The sequence below is a fragment of the Oryza glaberrima genome, chromosome 10 (genome assembly GCF_000147395.1).
Source record: "Oryza glaberrima chromosome 10, OglaRS2, whole genome shotgun sequence".
NCBI classification, from domain to species: Eukaryota; Viridiplantae; Streptophyta; class Magnoliopsida; order Poales; family Poaceae; genus Oryza; species Oryza glaberrima.
In genome coordinates, this window is record NC_068335.1 from 1,577,566 (window position 1) to 1,589,974 (window position 12,409).

General features: G+C 47.5%; 1 protein-coding gene and 1 non-coding gene across 2 annotated transcripts; one reads left to right on the top strand and one right to left on the bottom strand.

The window, feature by feature from the left end:
- Positions 1-2,856: 2,856 nt before the first annotated feature.
- On the top strand, positions 2,857-2,959 carry LOC127753587 (U6 spliceosomal RNA). The gene has a single exon (XR_008012643.1). It is a non-coding gene; the product is annotated as a U6 spliceosomal RNA (small nuclear RNA).
- Positions 2,960-10,304: 7,345 nt separating this feature from the next.
- LOC127752609 (probable CCR4-associated factor 1 homolog 11) lies at positions 10,305-12,368 on the bottom strand. The gene is made up of 2 exons (XM_052278019.1): positions 11,590-12,368; positions 10,305-10,491 (listed from the first exon to the last, which is right to left on the bottom strand). Exons 1-2 carry the CDS (start codon positions 12,366-12,368, stop codon positions 10,305-10,307), a joined length of 966 nt encoding a protein of 321 aa, XP_052133979.1.
- Between the last annotated feature and the right edge of the window lie 41 nt (positions 12,369-12,409).

A 12,409-nucleotide genomic window follows, 5' to 3' on the forward strand; every position in this document is an offset into this window, starting at 1 on the left:
TGCATATGCATGTGACAATATGTGAGCTTACTGCACCGTTGGCTCGGTCGGCATAGTGCAAAAGCACTGCTTGCTCATGAACCAACGTGGGCAAGCGAGACGGTCTAGAAAGTGCATGATTTTTACACGAGAGGCACACACTGTTACTCCCTGTTATTCCTGAATGGCAACGGAGGCATGCATGCGTACGCACGAAGTTTATGCTACGCCGGTTGGCTAAATGGTGGAGAGACACGTGGCAGTAAATAAACGGGTAAAACATGGACCAATCAGCTGGCAAGGAGATTAGCCAGCTTCAGATATATAGATAGATAAGATAGATACGTTAATCACATGTAGTAGAACGATACACTACTAAAAATGATTTTTTTTGCTGATGGTCAAAATGGGTTTTGCTGGCGGCTGACGGTAGCAACTAAAGGCCAGTGAAATAATACATTTGGTCTGACGAACAGCCAGCCGTACGCCAGCGAAAACGGGTTTTCTCTAGCGGCAAGCTAAGACAGCCACCGGCGAAAATCAGTTTTCGCTAGCGGTGATGCTACGAGACCCGCCAGCGAAATCTTTTTTTGAGCAACAAAAATTGAAAATCCAAATCCAAAAAGTTTCACAAATTTTGAATCATTGTCCTAAATCCACAATCACAATCCCAAATCATTGTCCTAAATCTACAATCACAATCCCAAATCAAAGTAGTCGTCGTCAGTTGCCATTGATGAGGGAGGCAGCCAAGTTGCCATACTGAAGCTCCCCTCGTCGTCCGTGGTCACTGCCCGCCCGCACCCGAGCGCCACCAAAGCTTGTTCAACCACTGGCTGTTGAATCCACCGCTGGAGCCCGGCCGTGTTGGAGCCCTTGCCGAAGCCCGCGCGAACCCGCTGCCAGAGCCCCCCTATGCCGGAACTCTCCCCCAGCCCACCCGTGTCGGCGCGACGGCTGATGGTTTGTCACCCCACCATTGGATCTTGGTGTTTGGTGCAGGGCATAGGCAATGGCCCCACCGCCATCCCTCCCCTTTGCCGCCGTCACCGGTCGGGAGGAAGGAGGAGGCGCCAGATCTGCCTCTCTGCATCCCCCCCCTGCCGCCCTCCTGAGCACCACCGCCAGAGCCGCTGCCGTCCGTGGCCCTCTAGTGGCCGGATCCGCCGCCCGCGCCTCTCCCATAGCCGGATCCACCACCCGCGCATCTCGGGTCGCCAAGCCGCCCCTTCCCCCACGCCGCTATGGCCAAGCACCGCCACCCTGTGTCGCTGCCCACCGAATTGCGTGAGAGAGAGAGAGAGAAGTTATGGATCTAGAGCGAGAGAGGGGGAGAGGATAGAGATACCTCGGTAAAATCGCTAGTAAAAAAGTCGCCACGGGTGGGTGGTGGGCCATGGTCATTTATAGGTCATGGTAATATTTCACTGGCGGTTGCTTTAGTCGGCCGCTAGCGAAAATAGCTACATCTTCGTTGGCGGTCTACGTAGCCCAACCGTCATCGAAAATTATTTTTCACTAGTTGTTTTTAGCCTCTCCCCATCCCAAGTTACAATTTCACAGGCAGAATGTGCACAGTGCCGCCAACAAAAAAAAAATTATGGTGCCGCCACGAAAAACCGATTTTATAGCAGGATCATACTTACGTCGGCATGATACCAGAAGTACCATACACGATATCCACATGTACCATGTTGACCTCATCATGATGTCAGTAAACATAAACTAGGTTGCAACCGTGTAGCGTTTTCTAGGATTTATGCTATTTTTTATTATCAAAACTTTATCATTTCGGCAAAATCAAATTAGCCAACATAGAGCACTAGATCTAAATAAAACCTTTGTTTCACATGGACACCCTCATAAGCTAGTTTCCAAAAATATGTTTTTGACACTACGGAGTGGAGGAATATTGAAAGCAAACAACACACACCGTGAAGCAAATCTTGCTATGCGACATTTAAAAAAGACACACTAAATTGTCTCTTGCGCATTAAAGACAACATTTCTTACCACCACCCCAAAATAAAATTCATTTTTCGAAGGTTTTCCTTTGTTAGGATTAATTTATTCTGAAATAACCACATAAATACTTTGATCAACTCCCATAAGATCTTCCTACAGATGTCATATTAGAGTTCATCGTCGCATTATACATTGAATGAACTGAAAATTTGTCATTTGTTGCGGCCTTATCGTCCTGCCGCTCGCCACCCCTCACTCACGGCGTCGGCAGTGGCGCGACCCATCTCGGAGAGGAACCTGCGACGGAGAGCGTGTGAGGCCAGGAAAAGGTAGGAGACCTCGATGAGGTCGCCTGCGTGGGTGCAAAGGAGCAGCGGTGGGAGGATGAGGACGGTGAGGATGCCGCCGGCAGCAACAGGGAAGATGAGGGATGAAGTGGTGGCGGTGCTGCCGAGAACGTGTCCGGGCGCGCGGCTGTCGCGGCGAGGGTACCGCAGCAGAGGAGTGGAGCAACTGAGCAAGAGGGCGCAGCGGCGGCGTACATGGCCGCGAACAGGCGGTGTTGTTTGCTTCCCTTCATCTTCTTCTTCTTCTTCTCCTTCTTCTTCTTCTTCTTATCTGGCTGCCTACGCGCCGGAGCCGGCGATCGAGGTGCTCTCGATCCAGTGCTCCTGTACGGCGTGGACAATGCTCACAGCATGGTATCATCAGTCCACAGCCTACCGGCTTGGCTTGCCTGCGTCGTGCTTGCGGCAGGACATACTCCGCTGCAGGATGTTCCTCCCCCGTCGCCCCTACACGCCGACCACGCACTGCTGTTCCTGCCACCCAGCAATGGGGAGAAGGAAAGGAACAAGGAAGAAAGCAAATGTGATGGAAAACTAGACGGCAGTGACAAAAACGGGGTGATGGGTCTCTTCCGAGACATCCGATAAAATTGGAACGATACAGAGAAGATTAGCATGGCCCCTGCACAACGATAACACGCACAAATCGAGAAATGGTCTAAATTTTTTTGTTGGATCACTACCTTTTACATATTTGGGCCTCCCTTTGGGAACCACTAGACCAAAGGTAATTGACTTTGCACCTCTTGTTGATAGAATTGAAAGGAGGCTCTCAGCTACCTCTGCTCTTTTGTCTTATGGTGACAGAATCACAATGGTAAATTCAGTACTTTCCTCCCTCCCTACTTATTACATGCAGTGGCGGAGCTGGAACCAAATCGAGGGTGGTGCACTACTTCACTCTATAGATGTTGGCTTATTACTCTAAATAATGGTATTTGACCATTTATATATAAATATTGACACCAAATCATTGAATAGCAAGTAAAAGTGCTTACCGAAATTTAAGATGAAAAGAAACCATGAACGGAAACATATAAAGGATACATAAAAGACGATCAATCTATGCAAAATACATCCTTGACCTCAAAACTGTCAATGTCAATATCATCGATAGTTAATAGCCTACAATAAAATCAGAACATAAGTCAGAAACATCTTAATTTTCAACTAAAAATTTATATCCAATAAACATGTAAAAAATATAAAAAATAAATATGTTTAGGGTTTAGAGTTTATGTTCCAATAAACACAAAAAATTATTGGGACTATTGGGCGCTTTTCTCTTGAGATACTTGTATATAATCTGTCAATTAAATAGTTTTATTATGTTAGACTATACGTGCACTGTACAATAGAACAATGTACACTCCAAATGCAATGATAATTTGATAATATCATAGTGTCACAGTGTGCTTATAATTTTACTAGTGATGGTGCCTTCAAACTTTAAACGTCCAGTTCTTCAAAACTTTAAACGGTTTAAACCCTAGCTTATATAAATCTGGACAATTGAAAAGGCAGTATATATCAACAGGTTACAAATCTAACTAATCAAAATGTTACAAGAGAGGAGGATAAATTGAAAGTTTAGAACTAATCAAGAGAATTAGAGAATGAAAAATGAGAAATACCTTCATCAATTTGCCTGTGCTGCTTGCACTGCTCGGCTGCCCTTGTGCCCTGCTTGTAGTCCAGCTGCTACTGCCTGCTGCGAGCCTGCGCTGCTCCCTGCCACCTGCCTCCCTGTCGTCTGATCGATGCACGCAGCCACGCACCCGGCCTAAATCAGTACTCCTATATCCTAATGCCTGCAGCCTGCGCCACTGCGATGCGATGCCGCGATGCACATGCACCCGCCACTACCTGCGCTGCTGCCTATCGATGCTGCGGCCGGCTAGAGAGACTACAAGAGGCGGGCGACGGGGGCCGACGGCGATGCTGCCTGCTAAGGCGACGGCGATACCGCCGATACGGATGACGAACAGACGCGGAATCGCGGTGGGGAGAAAGAAAGAAAAAAGAAAAAAGAAAAACGGGAGACGAGGAGTTCTGAGGCGCGGTGATTGAGCGAGCCTCGCGGCGCGTCGCTCCTGGGTGCGTGAGGTGCGCTGTGCGCCTCCCAGCTTTACTCATGGGCCTAAGGCCTTCACTTGTTCGCTCATGGGCCAGGGGTGGTGCATGATGTTGGGTTGAGGGGGTTCCTATGTGGTGAAAATAGGGGGAAAAAGTCCACTTTGACTCCCTTAAATGTCGGCCGAATCTAATTCGTGACCCTCAACCGCAAAACCGAGTATGATGACTCCCTGAACTATTGAAACCAGTGCAATTTGACTCCCTGAGCGGTTTTGGAGGGCGGTTTTGCTGATGTGGCGCTGACGTGGCGATGTTGACCTAGTCTTCGTCTCACGTGGCGCTTGTGTGGCATTCGAATTAAAAAAAATATATGTGGAACCCATTTTTCATTCACACACAAAATATATTGTGAGACCCACTGATACGTGGGGCCCACATGTCATCCTCTCTCTCTATCTCTTCCCTTCACCGGTCTGCAGGGGCGGGAGTCGAACAAGCGGCGACGGCAGCAAGCGACACTAGGGCGGCGGCTGCGCCGGTCGAGGGAGTGGTTGGCGGTGGCGGCGGTCTAGGGAGTGGTCGGCGGCGGGGCCAGATCTTCCCCCTCCCTCTCTCTCCCTCATCTCTTTCTCCCTCATTTGTCCTCACGGGAGCAGGGGCCAGATCGGCGTTGGCGGTGGCGACGGACGGGGGTCGGGTTGGCAGCGGCGGCGGACGGGGGCCGGAAAGAGATGGTGTCGCTACCGCCCTCCCGCCCGCCGGCGCCGGCGCCGGCAACGACGCCGCGGGAAGGAGCCTTGGAGGCTGTGGCATCTGGACCGATAAGGTGGGGCGGCAATGGCGTCGTGGGCAGGGGCGGGGGAGGATGTCGACGACCGGTTTGGGGGAGAGAAGGAGGGGCGGCGAGGGCAACTCCCGGCAGCTCAGTCGAGAGTACTTGCCGGCGTCGGGTGAACTCCGGGCGGGATGGGGTTGGAGGAGGCGCCGGCCACCGCCGCTCGGCCCCCGTCCGCCGCCGCGGCCGATGATCTAGCCCCTGTTCCGGCCCTCGCCCTCCCGCCGCCGCCGCCAGCGGCTCCCGGCCACCGCTACCGCGCCGCTGGCCCTCGTCCCACGCTCACAAAGAGAAAGAGAGGGGGAGGATGAAGAAGGTAGAGAAGAGAGGATGGCATGTGGGCCCCACGTGTTAGTGGGTCTCACAATATATTTTTGTGTGTGAATGACAGATGGGTCCCACATATATTTTTTTTAATTTGAATGCCACGTGAGCGCCACGTGAGACGAAGACTAGGTCAACATCGCCACGTCAGCGCCAAATCAGCAAAACCACCCTCCAAAACTACTCAGGGAGTCAAATTGCACTGGTTTCAATAGTTCAAGGAGTCATCGTACCCGGTTTTGCGGTTGAGGGTCACGAATTAGATTCGGCCGACAGTTGAGGGAGTCAAAGTGGACTTTTTCCAAAATAGGGGGGTAAGTACTAAATCTGGAAATTGGGCCGGGTGCCTGTGAACCCCCCTAGGCCCATTGGGCTCCGCCCCTGATTACATGTGTTCCCTCTCCCTCCCAAAATCTGTGATTGAAAGTATTGATAGAGCAAGAAGGCATTGCCTATGGAGGGGGTCTGACATAAATTCTAGTAGGAAATCCTTAGTGCTTTGGGAGAGAGTCTGTCAACCAAAGAATAGAGGTGGCTTGGGTGTTATTGATCTCAATCTTCAGAATGCTGCTCTCTTAATGAAAAATTTGCATAAATTTTACAACAGGCATTTGATCTGGACCTCTTATTACTCTGATAAATTACCACATGTTGTTCGTCCGAGAGGTTCCTTTTGGTGGAAGGATGTGTTGCAATTTGTGGATATTTTCAGAAGTCTGTCAAGTTGTAAAGTGGGTGATGGGAAAACTTGTTTATTCTGGGATGATTTTTGGAATGGTAAAGTCAGGTCAGCTGTTTACCCTAGAATTTATTCTTTTGCACTCTTTCACAAGGACTCAGTAAGCATAACTTCTACTAAAAGCATATCACAGCTTTTTGCTCTGCCTTTATCTGAACAAGTTTTCCAGGAATATGAATCCATGAGTGAAGCTGACCCCCTCAACTTATTATCTGATGATAAAGATGTTTGGGCTTATGTCTGGGGGAATGAACTGTTCTCTTCTCATAAAATTTATGCAATAAATTTCATTCATGTTCAAGCCCCTGGGTACTTAAGTTGGATTTGGAAAAGCAAATGTTCTATGAAAGTTAAGGTGTTTGTTTGGCTTCTCCTAATTGACAGATTAAACACTTATGATATGACACTTATGATATGCTGCAGAGAAGGCACTGCCCTCCTGAAAATTCTGATCTAGCATGTGTCCTTTGTCCAGCTTAAGCAAGGGAAACATCTTTCCACCTTTTCTTTCAATGCCAATTCAGCTCAGATTGTTGGGTGCAGCTGGGAATTGTCTGGAACCTTTCTCTCAATTTTGATGATATGCTGCTACAGGCAAAGAACTCATATAGATCTACTCATTTTGTTAAAAAAATTCTCTATGCTGCATGGAACATTTGGAAGCAATGAAATGCTTTCATTTTTCAGAATGTACCACCTTCGGTTGTTTCCTGAAAAGCTCTCTTTAAGATTGATCTTTCCCTTTTAGTCTTTAGATTAAAAAGTTTCTGAGAGACAAGCTTTATCTCAGTGAATAAACCTTTTGTAAATATTTTGTATTCCTTCTTTTAATTTAATTTATTAAATGTGGGGGCTTCCCCTACAGTGTTTCCCTAAAAAAAAGGGGTGATGGCATGGTTTCAGTTTACTGTGAATTCAAATGGCATGTATACGAACAGATGAATTATAATGATATTTATCTGAATCAGCATATTTGCAATGGCATGAAATCAATTAATCATTTCTTCATATCAGAACTGGAATACTGTGATCCATTATAATGTTTAGCCTTTTGTCATCTATTTAGTTTTTGCTATATTTTTTTTAGATTAAACGGAAGATGCATACATAATACATGACATTCCACACGCATATCATACCCACACGCCACAAAATACACAACACAATATATTAATTCGTTGGATACATAATAAAATAATTATTCAACCTTACATGCATCATTCACTTTTACGTGAAAACATCAGTCATAAGACTTTCAACATAATCGAATTCGCACGGCAAGTTGAAGGGTATCATCCAGATTAACTAACTATTTATAATTGTAAATCATTCACCATTCCTTCGTGATGATTTTCATTAGACTGCGAGATATGCCTACGATATATACTCTTTTTTTCCAAGTCATCCACCATTCCTTTTGTGACGATTTTCATTAGCCTGGGAGATATGGCTACGATATATACTCTTTTTTCCAACAAACATCATTGTTCCATGTGGTTGTCCTGTCGAGACTTGAGACTATACCGCATCACGCAGATCTTAGATCTTGTTGGTCGTACTTCTACATGTATTTGGAATCAAAGATCCTGTTGCCGTCCTAACAACCTAGACCTCAATTGTGTATATGGAAATCGTGTCTGGTTTCCAGCCGTGGCGAGCCACCGTTGGGCATCTTAACGAGGGATGCTAGTGTCTGGTGCTTTTTCAGTTAACCTCTACTATCCCATCTCTTAAAGGCATGAGCATGCAATTTGTTACTCATGTGTACATACCCTCGAATCAACTTTATTAGCTATGCATTAGTGTACTGCTACCTCAAGCAAACAAGAATGCACCATCTATATTTATAGATCGATCTGATGTATTAGTCTCAATTGAAATGAGGGCATCAAGACCACAACGTTTTTCAGTTTCTCATCATCTCATCATGGCATGGGTTATGCATGCGCTCCTTGAGAAAGCTTGGTCATGCATATTCATAGATCAATAATCCTTCTAAGAGAGAAAACTTTAAATATGAATTGTGACAACCGCTTTTCATGTAAATTGTAATTATTATCCCACGTAATTAATTAGGAGCTCTAAACCAACCGAACCAGGCTTATATATATCTGTATTACTTGCGCCGCTTAGTGCGCCTGATTAACACGTAATCGCTGCACCGTCAGCGTTCCAATCTACACTTCTGCTACTCTGAATTTCTACAGTAATATCCTTTTTGATAATTAAGTCAGCAAATAACAGCCTGTATCAGTATTACCATTAGATAGACCACAAAAGAACTAGATCGAGTCCCCAGAGGCAAACTTCTGAGTAGATCCAACAACCATTCATGATTCTTTCAATTTGACATTGACTACTCTAACCTCTCTAATCCAAACTGACGAATATATTGCAATAATGATTCTTAGAACTAGGACACCATATAATTAGAAAATTATATAATATATTTCTCTCTACATGAAAATTTTAATAATTATGCAGGGATTGAGCCGTAATTTTATAAAGATTCACCGAATAGAGAGTGGCGGGACCAGCATTTAGACATGAATGGGGCAAACCTAGCTTGTCAAGTGATAATGATCATAAAAGAATATCATAAGTATGCACTCATATTTTACATTTGATTCGAGCATCGGAGTAAAAGTTCTACTTTTAGACAACTTATACATTGGTTGGGTTGCCTCCGCCGAGACTAAGAGAGAGGAGAAAAAATATATTTTTTAAATGTGACTAGCATTTGGGTTCCACTAACACATAGACGTCACTGTGTCATACCACATCAGTGCATGGAGCGGGTTGCACTATACTATAGAAACGAATTTTCTAGACGAGAGCCCCTCGTTGCAGGTGAGCCATAACTGCTCGTATCTACGAAAGTTGCTCCCCCTGGAGGGCAGTTCAGAGGCCGCATGCAAAGATCGGTTTTGGCCGTCTACAAAAACAGTTACTCCCCCCATTCCAAATTAATCTACATATTTCAATAGGTACACCAAGACCAAAAAAAGCTAATAACTCTCTTATACTATATTTACTCTAGCAACAAACTCAATACATGCACCATCCCCACTATTTCCTAGCCAATAGCAAATCAAGATATTGCATATGGGTTATAAATACTTATATACATGGATGCATGCACCAATGTCCATTTACTCCAATACACAAATAACGAATAGACTTAATGAATAAACACAAATATGTAGATCATTTAGAAATAACCTAAAAAAAATTATATGTAGATCAATTTGGAATGGAGGGAGTATTTACTAGTGTTGGAGCCTGTTTGGATCTAAATGAACATATTGTGTGACCTAACAATGTACTTTTATTGTTCGGTAACCTAGATAACACACCCTCACAATTTAGGGACAGCTCATAAACTCTATATTATATCTGAGATGAACGTATCTGAGATGAACAGAGCTGGACGCGGAAGAACAAGCGCCGAACAAAGCCATCAGGAGCTTGGGGAAGATGAACTGAAATGGTAAAGCGGTATGCGTAAAGCCCCATTCACTTCTAGTCATAGTCCCATTCCTCAACTAACAAAACTGGATTACTCTAGGTCCTTAGGTGGATTGGACCCCGGTTTTATCCGACGTGACAGCTGAGTCAGCATGGGTCGCACGTCAGGGTGACCACATCATCACCTTCTCTTTCTCCTCTTCTCTCCCTTCCTCCTCTCTCTCACTCTTCCCTGGGCAGGCCGGCCGACGGGTGGGGAGGAGGCCGACAGGGTAAGGCGGGAGAGGAGGAGGGGATCGGGGGCCAGCAACGCGGCGACAGGCGACGCCGTGGCGGCGGCGGTGACGCGGGAAAAGGGTTGTCGCAGAGGGTGTGGTGGAGGGCGCTGAGGCTGAAGTGGGCGACCGACCTTGAGGTCGCCTGCATTGTTGAGGAGGAGATTCTCCGGCTTGATGCCGCGATTGTACACGCCACGAGAGTGGTAGTACCGGACAGCAAAGATAAGCTTCCGAAAGTAGTGTTGCGCGAGGTCCTCTGTCATGCGGCTGGACACGTCGAGCAGGGAGAACAGCTAGTCGCCAGCGGCGAGGTCGAGGACGAAGTGGACCTCGTGGCGGTGGTGCAACCTGGGGAGAATGGCCGCCTCCCGCTCGATGGGTACGGGATGGAGATCCTCGCCGCCGCGGAGGCCATGGCGGGGGTTGGGGAATGACTTGATGGCGATGTCGCGGCCGGTGAGGAGGTCGCCGCAGGCCTCCCTGCTCCCTTGCTAGCCCCACCTCATCCCTCGACAGTAGCCCTCCTCCAAGCCTACTTTCTCTGCAACCGCCACCTCCCCTTCTCCTGTGTCGTTGCCGCCGCATTGGTCGTCGCCGCGTCGCTGACCACCGACGCCCTCCTCTCCCACCTCGCCCCGCCGGCCGGCCTGCCCAGAGAAGAGTGAGAGAGAGAGAGGAAGGAAGAGAAGAGGTAAAAGAGAGGAGTGGTCACCATGGGTCCCACTAACTCAGATGCCGCGTCAGACAAAGACTGAGGTCAAAACCGCCTAAGGTCTCATAGTAATCCGCTTTTGTTTGTTGAAGGATGACATATATCTAGTTGTAATCCGATGACAAGACGAGGGACCTCATATGTATATTTTTTGCCAGGATTATTTTGGAATTGGGAGTTGGACCTGGCGTCAAGCAGTGTGTGTTCGTGCAAAAAATGGCAGTTAAAGCAGGCTACTAGTGGGAGAAAATGTGTACAGTTTTCTTAACGAAATAAAGATACACAGCATCATATTCCATTAGAATTACATTTTTATCCATGACAATCCATCAAACACTCCTTGGTGAACGAGAGGTCAGCGCCCTGAGTTCGGATTGCGGCAAAGATCCCGGCTCTTTTGGTTTGAGGTGAAACTTTGAGTGCTTTAATATATAATTGTATTTTTTTTTAATTTTGAGATGGGACATTCATATTTGAATTGAAATTTAATGATTTGAGATGAAAATTTACATATTTCCGAATTGAAAGTTTGTAATTTTCCCGATGAGAGTTTCGAGGCAGAAATTCATAGTTTTTGAATCGTACGTGTGATGCGAGTATTTCCGAATTGAGTCTAACTCCCCTCAGCGTGCGGCTGCGTGAAGTCGATCGACTTGAGTTCTCAGCGATTTTCTCAATAACATAAATAAAACTTTTATTTTGCATATTTCATTTACAGTGAGGATATTCGACAACACAAAAATCTATATGATTTTCTGAACGAAATAAAAATCAATACATTAGCATCTATTGATAGATTACAAATATATATGGACTATAAAATTCCATCGATAACTCCTTCATGCAGGAGGTGAACACCCTGAGACCGGATTGTGGCAAAGATGGCAGCTGCTACCACGCTCTTGTGCCCAGCCAGCATCTTCACCCCCTCCTGCTGTCTCACGCCAAGAACATCTGCCGTGTGCCTCAACCCGGCATTGCGCAGATCTTGACGGTCGTGTTCTACCAAATATTTTGAATCAAATATCCGGCCGCCGCCTAGCCGAGATTTGACAAGTTGCATAAACTGTTGTCTCGTCTCCGGCAACGGCTGGCCGCCGGTGAACATCTTGAGCAGGTAACCCATGTCGTAGGCGCCGCCGAACGCCGACCAGGTGAGCTCGCCACGCCGCGACGGCGGCGGCAGGATGGCGAGCAGCTTCTCTCCGAACGCCGTGGAGGTGACGCCGATCTGCCGCGCGAGGTCGAAGTCGATGCCTTGGTTTTTGAGGAACTCGACGGAGTCGACGACGTGGGGGTCGCGGCCGGCGTCGAAGTCGGAGAAGACGACCTCCCACGCGATCCCCTGCTCAGGAGAAGACGAAGATCTCGTGGGGAGGTTGCCCTCCGCGTCGGAGAGGGTGATCCCGATCTGGACGGCGGGCACCTCGTCGACGTTCGACTTCACGGCGGCGTAGATCTCGTCCGGCGTGGGGCGGCTGCCGGTGTAAGGCGGGTGGTGGACGACGCCGGCGAACTCGACGTCGATGGTGACGTAGGGGTACTGCACCATCATCTCGCCGATCAGTCCCATCTCCGAGTCGAGGTTCGCCGCCGTCATGGTCCGGAGCCAGAGCGGCGGCGCCGGCGCCGCGGCGGCATGCATCGCCGGTTGTGGCACGTTGACGTGCGGCGGCGGCGCGGGCG

What these genes read in the sequence shown, in the direction of transcription:
- LOC127752609 (XM_052278019.1), bottom strand. Translation starts at nt 12,368, where the DNA reads ATGCATGCCGCCGCGGCGCCGGCGCCGCCGCTCTGGCTCCGGACCATG. An exon ending in GCCATCTTTGCCACAATCCG is followed by an intron (nt 10,492 to 11,589) that starts GTCTCAGGGTGT and finishes GCAAGGGAGCAG; the next exon opens with GGAGGCCTGCGGCGACCTCC.